Source organism: Hyaena hyaena, unplaced genomic scaffold (assembly GCF_003009895.1).
Source record: "Hyaena hyaena isolate Hyena2069 unplaced genomic scaffold, ASM300989v1 scaffold_292, whole genome shotgun sequence".
Taxonomy (NCBI): Eukaryota; Metazoa; Chordata; class Mammalia; order Carnivora; family Hyaenidae; genus Hyaena; species Hyaena hyaena.
In genome coordinates, this window is record NW_024080924.1 from 2025679 (window position 1) to 2044168 (window position 18490).

The window sequence follows — 18490 nt, forward strand, 5'->3', positions numbered from 1 at the left end:
AAAGAGAAAGTACAGTTGGAGGGAAAAATGAGTTCAAGTTTTGTACACAATGAACTTGACAATGAAGTCCAGTAGTTTATTTTTGCTTTTGTTTCCCTTGCCTCAGGAGATATATCTAAATAGAAGTTGCTAGAGATGATGTCAAAGAGGTTACTGCCTGTGCTCTCTTGTCTAGGATTTTTATGGTTTCAGGCCTCATATTTAGGTCTTTAATCTATTTTTTTTAATATTTTTTATTTATTTCTAGGAGAGAGAGAGAGAGAGACAGTGTGAACAGGGGAGGGTCAGAGAGAGAGGGAGATACAGACTCCGAAACAGGCTCCAGGCTCTGAGCCGGCAGTCAGCACAGAGCCCGACGCGGGGCTCGAACCCACGAACTGCGAGATCATGACCTAAGCGAAAGTCGGACGCTTAACCGACTAAGCCACCCAGGCGCCCCATCTTTAATCTATTTTGAATTTATTTTTGTGTGTGGTGTAAGAAAGTGGTCCAGTTTAATTCCTTTGAAAGTTGCTATCCAATTTCCCCAACAGCATTTGTTGAAGAGAATTTTTCCTTTTGGAAATAAATATTATGTTTTTTAATGTTACAGAAAAACCAGTAAGAGTTAATGATATTCTTCCTGACTGTCCAATAATGTTGATAAAATGAATACAGTACCAAAAGAAAAATGGTAAATCATGTTGGTAACACCCAGTAGAAAAGACTTGATAGGCTAAATAAAGTGATTGCCTTTTCATTTGATTTTCAAATGCTCTTCATCATTATATAATTGGTGGAGATGAGAGCAGTGAAGAGAGAAAGGGGAAAATAAACCAGTGTGATGAAAGCAAAGAAAAGTTACAGAAATTAGAGTAAAAGATGAAATAAAAGGGGGAAAAGGGCAAATATCAGGCAGAGGTCATGGGTAGGACATGCTAACAAAAGTCAGAGAAAGTAAATCTTGAAGAAGTTGCCAATAATAATGAACAAGGTTTTCCCATTTCCCCAATTAATCAATGTTTCTATCAGAATAAAAAAAAACATAAAAACAGAGCTGGATATAGTAACCGAGAAGATACTATGTAATTTTCTTCATATAGAAATGGCAGATTAGTAAGCAATGTCCAAAAATGCTTTTTAAGAATTATGTATATAATTAGATGTCCTGTAGCTGTCAGGTACTGGGGACACCTAAAAAAAAAGAAGAAGGAAATTCACCATGTTTATTCAGTGTCAGTGAATATTCCACCTTAAAGAAATCACATTCTTTTTTTTCAGGAGGACAAATGGACTGTGAAAACGAATGAAATACTAAAATAACAAGTGAGTAATGAGCTATGTAGGTATAGCTGAACACATAATGGCTGATGTGTGTAAACAAGAATTCAGTGGTTTTTATTTTCTGTGCATGCACATGGCAGCAATGGTATCAGAGATCTAGAAGGCAGGAGGTTCCCTTCATTGGATATGAAGGAGATCTGCATAGTACAACTTCATTTTCTTGAGGATTATCAGCTTTTTGGGAAAAGGTCACCAATAATCATCTTCTACCTTCATTCAGTGACTTGCTTTCAATCCCTGTCAATCCTAATTTTTCTGGACACTAATAATTATTTTCTAACTTTGGAAACCCATTCTAAGATTTCTGGAGTTAGCATTGTTTCCCCTCCTTTGCCAGTCCTCATTAAGCTCTTTTGATTCTTCAGATTCCCTATCATATATATAACTTCGATGTGCCTCAAGACTTGGTGACAGAACAATGAAAGATGCAGAAAACCTTTTCTGATCCTTTACATCTCAAGGAGCAGACGTTTTAATCCAAGGGACTAATCCAGATCTTTACCTATTCCATAATACATCTTTAAATTGACAGTCTACTGTATCTTGACCATCAAGGTATTTAAAATAAAACTCTTTATCACACTTCTGTCTCACTTTCCAACTTTCATTTGTACTTCCGTTCTTGAGGATATTTTTGGAAAATCTTTTGTTTCTTCCTTTCTTCCACTCTTTAAAAAATTTTTTTAATAGTTTACTGTCAAATATGGAAAATTTTTTTCAAACGTTTTATTTGTTTTTGAGAAAGAGACAGAGAGAGACCCAGGGCGTGAGTGGGGGAAGGGCAGAGAGAGAGGGAGACACAGAATCCAAAGTAAGCTCCAGGGTCTTAGCTGTCAGCACAGAGCCTGACACAGCGCTCGAACTCACAAATCATGAGATCATGATCTGAGCAGAAGTCAGATGCTTAACTGACCAAGCCACCCAAGCGCTATATTTCCCTCCACTCTTAAATTTCATATAATGAAGGTCCAATTCATCCTGAAACCTTTTCTCTCAGGCTTATTTACAATAAACTAATTCTTATTTTACTAGAAGATTTAATGTTTGATTATATAATGTCCTGTCTTCTCACTACTTAATGTATATACGATTCCATTTTCAATTGAATTGCAAGCTCTTCAGAAATGTAATTTTTTTTTGCATCATGTAGAGTTCTCAAAACTAGAAGCATTTGCAAACTTCTTCACTGAGGATCACAAAAAAAAAAAATCACTAATGACAAATGCTTTTTTTTTTTTTTTTTACCTTTATAGCTGTTGTTACAGAACTATGTATAGAGCCAACGGATGTATCTCAACTTTCTCTTGAAATCACTGTAAGTCTGAATCTTAGATTTACTTGCCTTGTCCTCCAAGTGCAATTCCAAAAAGCGTAGATAAGCAACAGGTGCAAATGCATCAGCTGAATGTATGACCACTTCTGATGCATCCCTAAAACACAAAAATTTTATAATGCATTTAGTCACCACATAAATTGTGGCAAACTGTTCTCTGCTCATGTCTAACAGAGAGCAAAAATCCCCCTTTTGTATTTATTTCCACTGGCGAACAATATGTAGTGATTAACATCTATTTTTACTAATCCAATTTTTAATTGGGAAAAGGATCGAGGAAACTAAATTTCCAAGAAAAAGTAATGAAGCTTTTTGTCTTTATTATAGCGACACATACTTCAACTTTCAGGTTCACTCAAAGGAAGCTCTCTGAACACTTTTGAGACTTAAAATTCCTATTCAATTTCATTTTCACAAATTTGCTTCATAGGGGCTAACCATTAAACAATAGTGCTTTATCTTCATTATTCCTTTCATTTTCAAGAGGTAATTCATTCAGTGTTTCACACAAAATCTCAATTATCCTTCACAAAAGCAGTGCTGGTGATGGTTTTAAGCTCTAGGTGAACTCTTCACACTGCAATATCATTGCTATTAAAATTGATTGTCTGACATAGTAATTACCACATTCAGGTAGAATGGTATGAACTCCTTGCTGGCACCATATGGATACATGTAAATTAACTCAACTTTTATCAAAGATACCCTGTAAAGCACATATGAATAACTAAGATGTGTGAAGTTCTAATAACTAATTATTTTTTATTGTTGTTTATTAAGAAAGCCATAGTGTTTTGCATTTCAACCGAAATTTTAAAAACAGAAATTCCCCATATCTCTTTAATGCCTTGGGAACTAGTTCCACTGTTTATATTACTACATTGTTAGCATTTTAACCTTTGTAGGATAGCAAAATAAATTGTTACTTTATTTGACTTTGCCACTAATGTAAGCTATTTTTGAGTCAACTTTTGTAATGTAAAGTTATTTAATGGTAATAAAAATAACCTCAAAATACTTGGCTCCAAAATATTAAATTTTCATGGACAAAATCTGTTTACTTTTCCCTTTGAAGGATCAGAGATAGAAAAAAAAAGTCTGATGATTAAAAAAGTCAACTACCATTCATGAACTTTTAATATCAAATATGCCTCTTGTTAGTGCTTAGGAAAAAATAACATTAAAAAAGACTTCTGTGACATTACAAGGAAAGCAACTTATATTGTAAAAGAAACAGAATTATTAAAGAGTCAGGATCTTGACAGCAAGATATAACCTGCCTTCACAGGCTACATCAACCAAAGGATGTCTCGGGTATAATGAGGAGGAGGAGCAAGAGAAAGTAAAGAGGCCCTCACAGTTTCTCCCACATGCCCCTCTCACCTGTTACCCTAGTCTTATTTTTCCTACTTACTCCAGAATTGCTTGTTCTGATTCTATCTTGGCTCTGCAATCAGAATCAGATTCCAATCCCTATGTACAATCTCCTTCTCACATGAAATTTCAATCTCCCTGCTTCTGGTCTCAGCCTTGGATACTGACCCTGAGCCTTAATTATGCCTCATCTAGGCAGCTTGGTCTTGACAATGGAGTGCACCAAAACTATAATGAACCCAGATCCAATGCTATGGCACTAGAAAGGGTGTCAGCAACTCCCTTCTCATGCCAGTTATCTCCACCAGAAACAAAAGGTTGATAGCAATTAGCCCATTTAATAAATACAATTACTGCATTCTGAATAAAGATAGTTATCCAGAGAAAACATAGAATATTCTAAGTGCTAAAGAAAGAAGAATATGGGGCGCCTGGGTGGCTTAGTCGGTTAAGCGTCCGACTTTCGCTTAGGTCATGATCTCGCGGTTCGTGGGTTCGAGCCCCGCGTCGGGCTCTGTGCTGACTGCCAGCTCAGAGCCTGGAGCCTCTTTCGGTCTGTGACTCCCTCTCTCTCTGACCCTCCCCTGCTCACGCTGTCTCTCTCTCTTAGAAATAAATAAAACATAAAAAAAATTTAAAAAAAAAAAAGAAGAATATAAGTATCCACTCTGAGCATAAATAAAGCATATATTATTATATATTAGTGATGTAATCTAGAATCTAGGAATGGAGTCTATTATTATAACTTTATTCTGGAACAAATTACCATATGGCATGTATAGATACATGTGTTGANGCTTAGGTCATGATCTCGCGGTTCGTGGGTTCGAGCCCCGCGTCGGGCTCTGTGCTGACTGCCAGCTCAGAGCCTGGAGCCTGTTTCAGTCTGTGACTCCCTCTCTCTCTGACCCTCCCCTGCTCACGCTGTCTCTCTCTCTCTGCTAGAAATAAATAAAGTATTTAAAAAAAAAAAAAGAAAGAAGAATACGATTTTCATGGATCCTATTAAACCCATAATCTCTAATTGACTAACATCACTTCGTTTACTTATACAAAGCCAGCCAGCTGGAAGAGACTAGATCTCAAATTAACACTTTTTAGTTTCAAACAGAATAATGCTACTATTGCTCTTCTTAACCTTTTTGGAATATACTCAGAGTTATCCAGAAAATTAAGACCAACTGCGTCACAGCAAAAATGTTTTCCAGTTGGCTACTCTTCCGTCCTTTCCCTATTAATACAAATAGTCAGTCTGGTCATTACCTCTTATACAACTGAGGTTTCTTTAAAGTCAAGGGCACAAGCCCATGTTCCCTTTCACTGCTGCATTAGGCTTACCCCTAGTTACAACTTCAAAAGGACAGGTGAGTCAGGCCAGGCTCTCACTGTGTGAGGTCAGGTCCTCTCCCCTCACTTCAAAACAAAAACACCTCTAACATTATCTCTTGAGACACAGCCATGGTCTTTCTTCCTACCCTTCTTCTAAAAAGACAACTGTAAACAGATATTCTCTGTGGACTCCCATTTTCCCCTCAAAGACATCTCCAGTGTCATTTCTGCCAAGCCTTCCTAGTTTTCTCCTTTATGTTCACTGATTTTTCATTGCACATCTGCTACATTATAATTACGTGTTTGTATGCTTGCCTTCCTTCTTAGAGAAAGATCAGGTTTTGATTACCTTTGTCTTGACTTTCCCCCACCACACCTCTCTTGGCTCAGAACAGAGTACCGTGTCTGGTATTTATCAGACATTTGTTGAATATTTGACTGCATAATCAAACTTTGTTAAGTATCTACACACCCTATTGAACTCTCACAAACCCATAATAATTTTTCAATTACCTATCTTCACATGAATACACACTTTTTCATATGTGCATACTTTATGTATATATGTGTGTATACACCAATAATAGAATATAGGATCTCTAGCATAATAAAGATAATACTTAATAGGTCTAAGAATTTAAATACAAAGAAAATAGTCCATAACTTTAAATAAATTCTCAGATGATACAGGATAGACATCAGAAGGTAGATAAGGACTTGATTCATCCTTACTGCTAAATGTCACATTATGATCTCTTTGCTGAATTATGCCTTGAGTGGGTAGAAAATAAGGAGTAGGTGGGGGAAATGAGTACAAAGTATTTTAACCATAGAATTTAGTTCTTCCTTCCTTTCCTCCTTCCCTTCCTTTTTTCCTTCCTTCATATTCTCCCTTCTATCCATCCACCCATCCATCCATCCATCCATCCTGTGTGTAGAAATTTTACATTAGTGGTATAGCAATACTAATAATTCAAATGGAAAGATGGAATTGTATCAAATACTGACCTTTTAAAAATATGTTCATTGATAGAAGAAAATCACTTCTATTAACGCAACACTACAAGTTCAGTTTTTACGTCTGCTACACACACATATATGTATTCTAAAGTAAGAAGCAATAAGAAAGTAGGCTCTTTATTTCAGAATCTACAATTGTCCTGCAATTATCCTCCTTTCTTAAAGCCTAGGCTGTAATTCTTTTCCTCAAGGCCTCTCTGGAAAAACAAACAAGCAAAAAAAAAACCCAAAACCAAAGCAAACCAAAACCCACTTTTATTTTCTGAACTAAAAATCTATATCTAGAAGTGAATAATCACATTCTAATTGACATCAAGAGTGAATTGTAAACTGTTCTAATTAGAATGCTTTTTTAAAATTTTTAATGTTTTTCCATTTATTTCTGAGACAGAGAGACAACGTGAGCAGGGGAGGGTCAGAGACAGAGACACAGAATCCAAAGCAGGCTCCAGGCTCTGAGCTGTCAACACAGTGCCTGTCGCGGGGCTCAAACCCACGAACCGTGAGATCACGACCTGAGCCGAAGTCAGATGCTTAACTGACTGAGCCACCCAGGTGCCCCTAGAAAGTTTTAAAATTGCTTCCAGACAAAGACTGCTATATGTCTTTCCTACAAGATTTCTAAAACGTTAATTGAGGCAAAATGTGTATTATAATAAACTTTCAGAACTACCCCTAATTTTTCTAAATTATTTCATTATACAAATAGGATTCGATCTGTGTTTTTGTAAAAGGCAAAAGATTTATACGATCTGAAGAGAAACCAGAGTATCGATCGATCTGTGTTTTTGAAAAAGAAACATAATAATAATCAAATGATTTTGTAAGGAAAAGTTTAATTTTTCTCTCCTTTTTGGTCTTCTACTTCTCATCAAAAAAAAAAAAAAAAAGATTTAGGCATTTGAAATGAGACTCCTAATAATCAATTAGTTTTACGCCAACTGTGGCAGACCACTATTAAATCAAATAGAACAGGAGAATTTGTTAAATCTGTCCAAGGAATGAATTCAACCTTCAAGATCCAGTACTATTAATGGTCAATTGTTAACAAACAGTTATAAGAACTAAACTTATCTTTTAATTGTATCATCTCTCAATCAAATATCTTTCATTTACAGTTTTTTTAAAACTTTTTTTATTGAAAACATTTTTTAAACTATTTTTTTTAATGTTTTATTTATTTCTAGGAGAGAGAGAGAGACAGCGTGAGCAGGGGAGGGTCAGAGAGAGAGGGAGTCACAGACTGAAGCAGGCTCCAGGCTCTGAGCTGGCAGTCAGCACAGAGCCCGACGCGGGGCTCGAACCCACGAACCGCGAGATCATGACCTAAGCGAAAGTCGGCTGCTTAACCAACTAAGCCACCCAGGTGCCCCTTAAACTATTTTTGAGAGAGAAAGAGACAGAGCGTGTGTGGGAAAGGGGCAGAGAGAGAGGAGGGTACAGAGAATTCAAAGCAGGCTCCAGACTCTGAGCTGCCAGTACAGAGCCCGACAGAAGGCTCAAACCCATAATTTGTGAGATCAGGACCTGAGCCAAAGTTGAACACTTAACCGACTCAGCGACCCAGGTGCCCGTACATACAGTTTTAGCATGTGCCATGCATCTTCACTCACATATCATATTGAGTGCTTATTAGGTATGTATGATAAGGACATTTTCTATTTTAGAGAGAAAGAAAAAGTTTATATATAATAGGTGACATTCTTTTTCCACAACATAGGATACATCCCAACCTATAACTTCCAGTTATAATCTAAACGGGAACACATAAAAGTAAGTGAAAATAGGATAAGTAACAAACAAATAATAAATGACAAATTAATTCAACAAACATTTATTGGTAACAACTCTGTGTTCTCAGAGCTCAGGTACGAGAACAGGCACTAGAGGAGATGGCAGCAAAAGCCTTTCAAAATGGAAGGATTTAAACAGCATAGGAAATACAGTCAGTGGTACTGTGATAGTACTCTTTGGTGACAGATGGCAGCTACACTCGTGGTGAGCAGAGCATACTGTATAGACTTGTTGAATCGCTATGTTGTATACCTGAAACTGATGTAACACTGTGTGTCAACTATACTTCAATTTAAAAAAAGAAAAAAGAAGGAAGGATTTAGCCAAGGGGGAAAAATGGGAAGGCAACCTAGAGAAAAGACACCAAGTAAGAAAGTTATGAAGAGAAGGTGAGGCTTGGCCTGTGAAGAGAAAAGCACAGCATATGTTTAAGCACTGGAATTAGATTAGTGATTAACTGATAAATGAGTAGAAGTGAAAAGACAGTGCTTCCTCTGTGTTCTCAGGATACACACCTGTTATGTGAGCATTTTGTATGGTTGATTCACTCACCTCTCCTGTTACAGGAAGAACTCCTACAGGGCTGGGCAGTAGCTTGCAGAGCTCCACCCACATCATTCATCTCAATAAACGATCATTCATTCAATTGAACTGAATAGCTCATTTCGGCACCAGAGGGTTCTCTTTTTTTAAAATTAGGGAATTCTATACCTCCCCTGACATCCCTCTCTATGATAGCATGACTAATTTCCCTCATGCTATTGTCTTGGTCAGGCTCAAGTTTTGTGCCTACAAATGATGTCTACAAAAGATTCAGTGTTCAGGGCTAAAGCACTATAATAAACAGACCTTCTGGTTATGTAGTGTAAAGCAGTGCATCTCTTAGAATTCTAAGTTGTTCTAAGACTTCTAAGACTTCAAGATGTCAAATAAATGGGAAAAATTTGCTGCTGTGGCATTTTTCTCTTACTGTGCTTTGTTTTGTTTTTACTAATTTAGTTAGTCCCATATTAATAAAGAAATATATTGCAAGTTTCCCATGATATTTTAATTTCACCCTAGCATGTAAATACTCTTCTTGAATAACCAAATAGTATTATTTTATAGAGTAAGACCTAATGTACACTTCATTTGGGAATCATGATCAGAGTACCCAGAAGAAATATCTCCCATCTATGAACTTGTAAATTTTATCCTTTACCGTCTTGTATCTTAATTGTATACAGTTTATCTTCCATTCAATCTTTGAAGGCAGGAGCTATCTATTATGTTAATGTTTATTTATTTCTTTTGGGGGAGAGAGAGAGAGAGAGAGAGAGAGTGAGCGAGCAAGTCTGAGCAGGGGAGGGGCAGAGAGAGGAGAGAGAATCCCAAGCAGGCTCCATGCCCAGTGTGGAACCTGACATCAGACTTGATCCCGGGGCAGTGAGATCATGACCTGAGCTAAAGTCAAGAGTTAGACACTTAACCTGCTGAGACATCCAGGTGCCCCGCAATCTTTGCACAACAGTGATGCCCAGTAGGTTGCTTTAGACATAATAGGTACTTGATAAATATTTTCCAAATAAATTATTGTTGATGGTTATTAAAGGAAAATAAGTTAGAAGAACAGGAAAGAAGTAAGAGTGGATGATTATTACATACATGATAATGAAAGTGTCCAGGCCATGTTTCACTAGATAGATGTATTTGTTTAGACAATTCACTTAGAGTTGTCTTAATTTTCCTAGCTCAATACTCCGCTCATCACTAATATGTACCAAAAAACCCACCCCTTAGTGGTGAACATGTTGAAGCTGTTCATCAATATGAGAATCTAATCGTTCATCAGATGAGGCTTCTGAAATCAAGCATAATTATGCCAACCTTTTCCAAGAATGAGAGCTTAGGAAAAGCAGATAAAATGTTCTTTAGCATAAGAGAAGAGCGATATAATTTAGAGTCTGGAAAACGATGTAACAAACTGAAAAAAAAAAAGAAAGTTCTTGTTTTCACGCAACTAATTTTAACAATCTATGGCAAAGAAATCACAGTGCTCGCCGTAAACCGAATTCATTTAAAACCAAAGTTTATATGTAAAAATAACCCCAGATAATAAAAGAGAAATGTTTAGCATTATGATTCCAAGTTGCTAAAGCCAAGAAGAAGGAAAAAGAGGATGGAGTTAATGGAACCCACAGGCTACTGATGTGGCAGTTTATCAAATGTAGCTGTAATGAAAGATAAATAATACAGGCAATTCACACTTCATGGAAGGATAAAAGTGTCAGTGTGTAGGTACCAGTTTTACTGCAGGGCATAATCAGCAAGTAAACCAAAGTGCAATGTCTAAAAAGTTTATAGCCTTCGATGAAGGCCTCGTCTTGTCAGGTATTGATTTAGGTATTCAGACGACTTCACTGGTATTAAACAAATTGAGTGTTTGTGAACTTGGAGGACATGTTCTATTTCTCCCAACAAAAGTTGCCTCGAGCTTAATGTTATGTTGCTTCCATCACTTAAATTTAAGGGAAGAAAATGCTGAAATGATATCTTACACAATTATTTTCTTCTTAAATAGAGGGCAATCCAAAGTGAACGTTTCATACTCTCCACCTTCTCCACAAACATGGACTCCATACTTCTTAGAAAGCTAAAAAAAGGAAAACAACAACAAAACAGGAAGCTTAAAATTAGACAGCAAAAATGGTCTTTTAACTAATATCATTTTCCCCTAAAAAGATCCATGCCAGAAACTTTAATTCCAAAATACATCACAAGCTACAGGAAAATAACTTTATACTTCCACTTAGAACATGTGTTTAAAGCCATTTGAAAAATGTTATCATAAAGCATAGGAATTTTAGTAATCCACAAATCCTTACAAAAAGAGATAAAGGACCAACATTTTATGTATAATGAGAAAATTTAGAGATTACTATAATGTCAGGAATGACACTAGCTTTAGATTCAAAGGAGGTTAAGGAGGAAAGGTACTAAGTCGTTAGGGAGTAATTGAGAATAATACAGCCAAACTGCTTCCCTCCTACCCTCTGACCTACGTGTGAATGGGGAAAAAACAGGTCATGTTTAGGCTATATCTCAGAGACACAGAGAAAGCAATCTAAAGCCTTTCCTTTGGCCTGTGAACAGAAAGGAGTCACAGGCATGGTTATTATGCTTGAGGTTATTATTAGCGAAGTTCCAAGGGTACCAAGATCTAGTGATGTTCCAAAGCTGTAGACGAGCCTCAGGCAGGTCTAACTCCAAGAAACGTTGGGATGGCTTATCATGTTGTCTAATTAAGTCTGAAACTGAAAATCAAACAAGCAAGTAAGGACATAAACAACCTGTGATTTGCATTAAATATAAGCTGCATTATTTAAATAATCCTGATACTAACAGTAAATTAATCTCCCATTGGGCTGGTGTATGGCTGGAGTTGGTGCTGGGAAACTCTCACTGGCTGTGTCAGAGAATCTTCCTACTCCTGTGTAGATGCTTTATGGCTATGATTCCATCTCCCTTGTTTTGAATTTCAGGGCTTTCCCTGGTTATAGCTTCTCCTAGCCCAGAATCCTCACTGCCCAAAGGAAGAGTGACTCCATTGATGTTCACTATTACTGCCAGTGCTGGGACTATGGCCTAAGTCTTCAGTTTTAGCTGAATAGTTACATATTTTTTTCTTTGCTTATTTTGTAGTTGTGCTATAATTCTGAATCCATTACACTTCAAGTCTTGACTATGTGCCCTTAGGGATTTAAAGCATGAATTTGTGAGAATTCTACTGTCCTCTCCAAGGATTAGCAGTAATGTGGAAGACACTGTAAAGCCAAACAGTAAGGAAAGTGAGGGAAAGAAAACTGGGTGGCATTTGCTATATGAGTTTACAAGAGCAAAGCTGGAATTTTCACCATGCTGAATCATGAGGTAGAGTATCAGCAAGGCAGAATTATGGCCATTGGTCCTTTTGGGAGCAGATAACAGGAACAGCTTACTTTACCATATTAAATCAAATTATATTAATACCTTCTTTGCAATAAAAATGTAGAAACAGTAAGGGATATGGGTTTCAGCAACGTCTCCTCGTTCTACCAGCTAGGGCCTGTTCTGTTTTTTTGCTAATCTCCCTTTCAATGGTCTTCTCATTCCAGCACCTTTCCACCAAGTGAACCTTCTAATCTCACTTTCATGGTCAGCGTTTTTATGTGGGAGTATATATTATCAATTATTAAGTTCCTTTAATTGGAAAATGCTTTATTTAAGGTTTACATACTTTCTATACCACCAAAGAACAGCTGGAGTTTTAAATTAAAGTTGGCATTGCTGTTATCCTGCTGAAGTAGTTCTATTAGTCTCTAGCAATAATAATGTAAGCTGCTATGTGAAACCAACGAACTATCATTACAGAAAGACTGCTAGCACAGGAAATCTAAAATTTGGATGTATCCAGTGACGTTTTCATTTCACACACAATATTTCCATAATATTCATGTAATCCCTTCTTCAACTAGTATATTGAAAAATGATTATTAAGCAGGTCATGCTAGGTAAGGAAGATCCAAAAGTAAAGAAGACAATATCCCTGGTCTCTTGAAGCTTATCAAGAGACCTATACCTTATATTTCAACACCGCAAGATAATGAAACAGTGATGATGCTTTTATGAATAAATATACACAGTCTCTTCCCCCTTTCTATTACTGATTCATCAGCATGAACACAGATTCTAAGTCAAGAAGTCTGAATAAAGAGCTCAGTGGTCTTTACAGCTGATGAGCCAAGAAGTAGTCTTGAATATGAATGCTTACTATGTCTTTTGCAGCCATTCTAAACTCCACTAGCTTCAAGCTCTAATAGACATGAGTCCTCAGAGAAAAATCCAACATTACTGGCTTACTGTTAGCCAGCTCCCAGGCCCTTTGATGTTCTGAGAGAATGTCTTTCTTAAGAAGGGAAGCCTATGCTAGTCAGCCACTCTCTGTAATGAATCTTCTGCTAAGACATCACATTCTATTAAAAATCGATATCCTTGCAGCACCAAAGCATGATGTATGCCCGTTACAGGTCAGTTTAGGGAAGTGGAGCCAGATGTGTCCATTCCAGAGACTTGTTTGTGGTACACAATATTCACTTTACTCTTCTAAAACCTGTTAAGTCTGTGTTACTAATTCTGTTCACTGTTCACAGAAAGTTGCAACCTAATGAAGTTGCAACACGTCTCTAACATGTCTGGTTTCAACTCAAAATTGCCCTAGCACTTAATCATTCCAAATACAGTCTGGCAATTCTCTTTCATAAGTTTCTCTATCAATCTTACAGTCACTGGAAATGCTAAATAGGTAACAAATTTTTTAAAGTGTAGTTTCTCACTAAATTATCATGATTCTTTCTGTACTTTAAGCACATAAAGTAGCAATCTATATTGAAAAATAAAAAAATAAATATTTTTCATATTTCTTCACTAAGGCCTGATATTCATTAAGGATTAAATGATATTTAACAGTTTCAGTTAGTATGTAAAATGTGGAAAAGAGAGTTATTTTCACCATAACAGCAAAAATATACCAGACAGGTCACAAAATCATGGTTTTTTGTTTTATATACAGATAGCTAAGGAATCAAAGAAGTCTAGATGAACTAAATTCCAGATTGGGGTGAGCCTTTCCTAGGTGAGTGAAGATGCGTGGCCGCTTTCCTAATGGGCCAACAGCATACTTCCACAGAGAGACTTTGATCAGCGTGCATAGAAAACAGTCAAAGACATGGCCATCTGTGGACTTCTGCAATGGCCCAGGGAGCCAGTATAGCCTGTCAAGTCTTTCCCAAAGGCTTTAACCAACTGCACAGACAGGCTACATGCAGAAGGCTGAGGCCAGGGCAGAAGAGGAGACAGAGATCCCTTTGGGAACAACTGCTCATCGAGTCTTTTCTATTGAGTTCTCACTGTGCCAGAGGTTGGGGATGAGCAGGGAAACTAAGATTTTTTCCAAGGTTCAGAAGGCCAGGAAGAAGGCAAGGAGAGGCTCAGAGCAATAAGCCTGTGAAAAGGCACAAAACACTGGTTCCAGGACAGTAAAGCAGGGGGAGAGGACAGAATGGAGGAGGATAGGAAGGAGGGAGAACAGAAGGGGCAGGGGAGTGGAGGGAAGAGGAGGGAGGGAGAGAGACAGAAAGAGAGAGGGAGACAGAAATCTAGGCTCACTGGGAGCATAGACCACAAGCCCTGATAAATGAAGAGCCCTGATCCTACTCTTGAAGCACGTGAAAGAAGTAGTAAACTGAAGCAAAATGCAGCTCAGAACAGATCCAACTCAACTGGAGATTAAACAGAATAAACATCCCAGATTAGATGTTAGACAGAGGAGAGGGGTGTGGTTTGGGGGGGATATTATTTGCTTTAGTCTCTACTCCTCGTTTTTATTCGGTATCTGCGATAAAATATGTAAAAAAAAATTGAGATGTCGAAAAATGAAAACTGACTTATAATCAGTACAAAAACAAAGAGAAAAAAACAAAACCAGACCCAATATTAACCACATACTGGACTCAGTAGGCAAGGACTATAACAGAACTACTGTAAATATGTTAAAGAATCTAGTGGAGAAGATAGACAAAACTCATGACCAGAGAATAGTTTCACCAGAGATGGAAACCAGGGAGAGACAGATCTAGGTTCATATACTGGCTCCAACACTTATTAGGTAGAGAACCTAGGATGAATTGCTTACCTTCTTTGAATTTCCATTTTCCTAGGTAATACGTTATAAGTGTGTTATGACTGTTAAAACAGATAAATGATGCACACAAAAGCTCTTAAGTGCATTGGAAGCACTCAATATACCTTACTTTTTCTCTATTAGGTTAATTTGCTCTTCCCTTGGGCCTTTTGCTCTTTTATCTATACACTCTCTTCTTTGGGGATCATGACCACTACTATATCTATTACTTCTATGCAAATGGCACTAAACCAAAACCCTAGCCACTGATCTCTCTCCCATATATCAGTCTCATCTCAAATTTCTTTTTTTTTTTTAATGTTTATTTATTTTTCAAATGGGGAGACAGAAAGAGAGAGAGAGAGTGAGCGGGAGGGGAAGGGGTGGGCAGAGTGAGAGGGAGACAGAGGATCTGAGGTGGGCTAAGTGCGGACAGCAGAGAGCCCAATGTGGGGCTCAAACTCAAGAACCGTGAGATCATGACCTCAGCCAACTTTGAATGCTTAACTGACTGAGCCACCCAAGCTACCCTTAAAATTCTCATTGAGTGATTTACTTGGGTGTCTTGTTTTAAATTTAACATGACTAAAGCAATGGTCTTGATTTTTTCTCAAAACCTTCTTTTCTTGCTCAATTCTCTATCTGTGTAATGGTTCAATCACACTGAAAACTTGAAATATTGAAGAACTTAATTCCTTTCTTTCCTTTTGCCAGAAAGCCTATATTTTAAAATTTTACATTCATTCATTTACTTAATCAGTGAAGATTCATTTAGTACTTACAAAGTGCCAGATCCTATTCTATATGCTAGGGGAATGGCCATGAATAAGACAAAGTGAACACGGTCTTCCAGTCTAACAACCTTCATGATTCCTTGTCACTTGAACTATTATAGTCATCTCTTGTCTTCTAGCTTAGTTTCCACACCTCCCAATCTACTCTACATATTGTCACCATACTAACTTTCCTTAAAAATATATCACCATGGAGAGGGGGCAAGGTGGCGGAGAAGTAAGGAGCTCCGTACTCGCACTCGTGCTCATACATCACACGGAAAAGATCTGAAGCCATTGGAAATCTTACGAAACCTGAGAGATTGGGAGAAAAAAGGACAAAGAATCCACTGAGAGAGCCTTCTAACCTGAGTGCGAACTGGGGAAGATAAAATCAGGCCGGGATCGGAGACTCCAGGGTGGGAGGTGATCCCCCTCTACCCTCTACGGGGAGTGAGAGGGGAAAAAGAGAGAGTCCGAAACAGAAAAACCTCCGCTTGGGGGGGAAAAACCTCCACTTGGGGCATAGAAAGACCGTACTTGCCAAAACGTGCACGCCAGGTCCCCCCGCGCCAACTGTGCGCTGAGCACACAGACTGCTGCTTTGTGCTGGCTCCGGGCGGCTGGACTTCAGAGTGGAGGCGCGCCGGCCGCCATTGTCCTCCCAGGCAGCTTAGACCCCTGAAAGAGCCGTGCGGACACCAGGCGTCCGCGCTCCTGGCTGGCTGGGGCTCCAGAGGGAAGGCAAAGAGCTAAAAACTGGGAAATCTGCCTGTGAGTTTATGTTTCCAGTGACGAGCCATAGAGGGACCTGGTTTTCCTCACTCCAGCGGGCTCTGCGCACCCGGCAGGCAAGCTCCCACGCATGCTCCCAGCCCAACCCAGAGAAGGAAGCAGCTATTCTGACTCCGCCCCCAGAGCTCGGCAGGGGGCCTGGAATTGCCCCGAGAGGGTTGCCTGGGAAGCTGTGTCTAAGGCAACTTCAGCGGGGCGCGCAGACTGGGATCTGGAGATTGGAACTGGCCTGGGTTGAAGAGTGCAACCAACTTCCGCTGCGCCCCCGGTACGGGGAGTTTACACGCACAAAAAAGCGAGGTGTAGCGCTTGGTTCAAGAAGGGACTGGAGCACCGTCACTCTCCTCCCCACAGCCGCCGAGGCAGAGCTCCCGCCCGAGGCACTGGATCACGCCACGCCCATCCCTGCCTGAGAGCTGCCCTCCTCCCGTTTTTTTCTTTACTTTTCTTCTTCTTCTTTCTCTTTTCTCCCTTTTTTCCCCAGAACACTGACCTGATTAACTCTGGTCGCCGGCTTGCTTAAACAATCACAACGAGTCCATTCTGTAAATGTAAATTCTACATCTACTGACATTTTCATCTCTTTCTCTCAGGAGTAATTAGACTATATAGTTTCTCTGGATAATTCCAGCACCCTTCTCTCACCTATCCAACCATATTCTACCCTTTAACTCTTTGAAAAAAGCTTCTTATCCCTTCTGTTTATTTATTTCCAATTTTGCCTCATCCCCACCCTGTCTTCTCTCTCTATGCTCTTCAACCAGCACTGCATACACACGGCTATTTAACTGTAGCTGGGAAATACGGTTATATGCTTTAAACCATTCTTTGTCCATCGGTTTTCTTCTTTTTTCCTTTTCCTTTCTCCTTTTTGATCCTTTTATGTATTTTATATTCCCTATTATTCGCCCTCCCTCCTCCGTCTTTTCTCCTAACTTTTCATATTCCCTTTCAGTTTGCATGTTAGTTGAATTAGCCTGTGCATTTGTGTGCTCCTGCTCCTTGTGTGTTTGTCTGTCTGTTTTCTTTTCCAGGGCTACCTCAAGAAACAAGCCAGAGTACACAAGGTGGAATGTCCCAAATATCACTATGAATACGAAAATAAAATAACCAAGGTCCCAACAAGGAAGACCAAGAGATACCATTCAAAAAACACTCTCTGAAAGGATAGGCCTTGGACAGTCAAAGACTCTTCTTGGATATAGCAGCGCTCATAGATACAGAGAGCATAACAGGTCTTTAAAACCAACAAGAGCAGGAAAGCTAACTAAAATGACGAAACGAAAGAGCTCTCCTCCAAAGAAACTCCAAGAAGAAATGACAGCTAATGAACTGCTCAAAACAGGTATCAGCAGCATCACTGAACAAGATTTTAGAATAATAGTGGTAAAATTAATAGCTGGACTTGAAAAAAAAACATAGGGGACATCAAAGAAACTATGGCTACAGACAGAATGGAAAATAAAAATAGGCATGAAGAATTAAAAAATGCGATAAATGAGATACATAATAAATTAGAGGCCTCCAATGCACGGATTGAAGAGGCAGAAAGGAGAATAAGTGATTTAGAAGACACCATTATAGAAAAACAAGAAGCTGACAAAAAAAGAGACAAACTGATCCAGGAACAGGAAAGAAGAATTCGAGAGCTCAGCGATACGGTCAAACGCAACAATATCCGTATCATAGGAATCCCAGAAGAGGAAGAGAGAGGGAAAGGTGCTGAAGGAGTCCTGGAACAAATTATAGCAGAGAACTTCCCCGACCTGGGGAAGGAAGTAAATGTGGAAGTACAAGAGGCTCAGAGGACTCCCCTCAGACGTAACCTGAATCGATCTTCTGCACGACATATCATAGTGAAAATGGCCAAATACAAGGACAAAGAGAGAATTTTGAAAGCAGCTAGGGAGAAAAGGGCCCTAACATACAAAGGGAAACCTATCAGAGTGGTGACAGACCTATCTACTGAAACTTGGCAGGCTAGAAAGGAATGGCAGGAAATCTTCAATGTGATGAACAGTAAAAATATGCAGCCAAGAATCCTCTATCCAG

General features: G+C 38.6%; 1 protein-coding gene across 1 annotated transcript in view; it reads right to left on the bottom strand.

Annotated features, from left to right (window-relative positions):
- Positions 1–523: 523 nt before the first annotated feature.
- The window catches only part of DPH6 (diphthamine biosynthesis 6), an 87163-nt gene continuing 69196 nt past the window's right edge, over positions 524–18490 (bottom strand). Inside the window, exons 5-7 of the mRNA XM_039247268.1 lie at positions 10711–10805; positions 2666–2753; positions 524–1173 (exon numbers count right to left, since the gene is read on the bottom strand). Coding sequence (XP_039103199.1) covers positions 1120–1173; positions 2666–2753; positions 10711–10805 — 237 coding nt within the window. The 3' untranslated portion in view covers positions 524–1119. The remainder of the gene's footprint in view (positions 1174–2665; positions 2754–10710; positions 10806–18490) is intronic.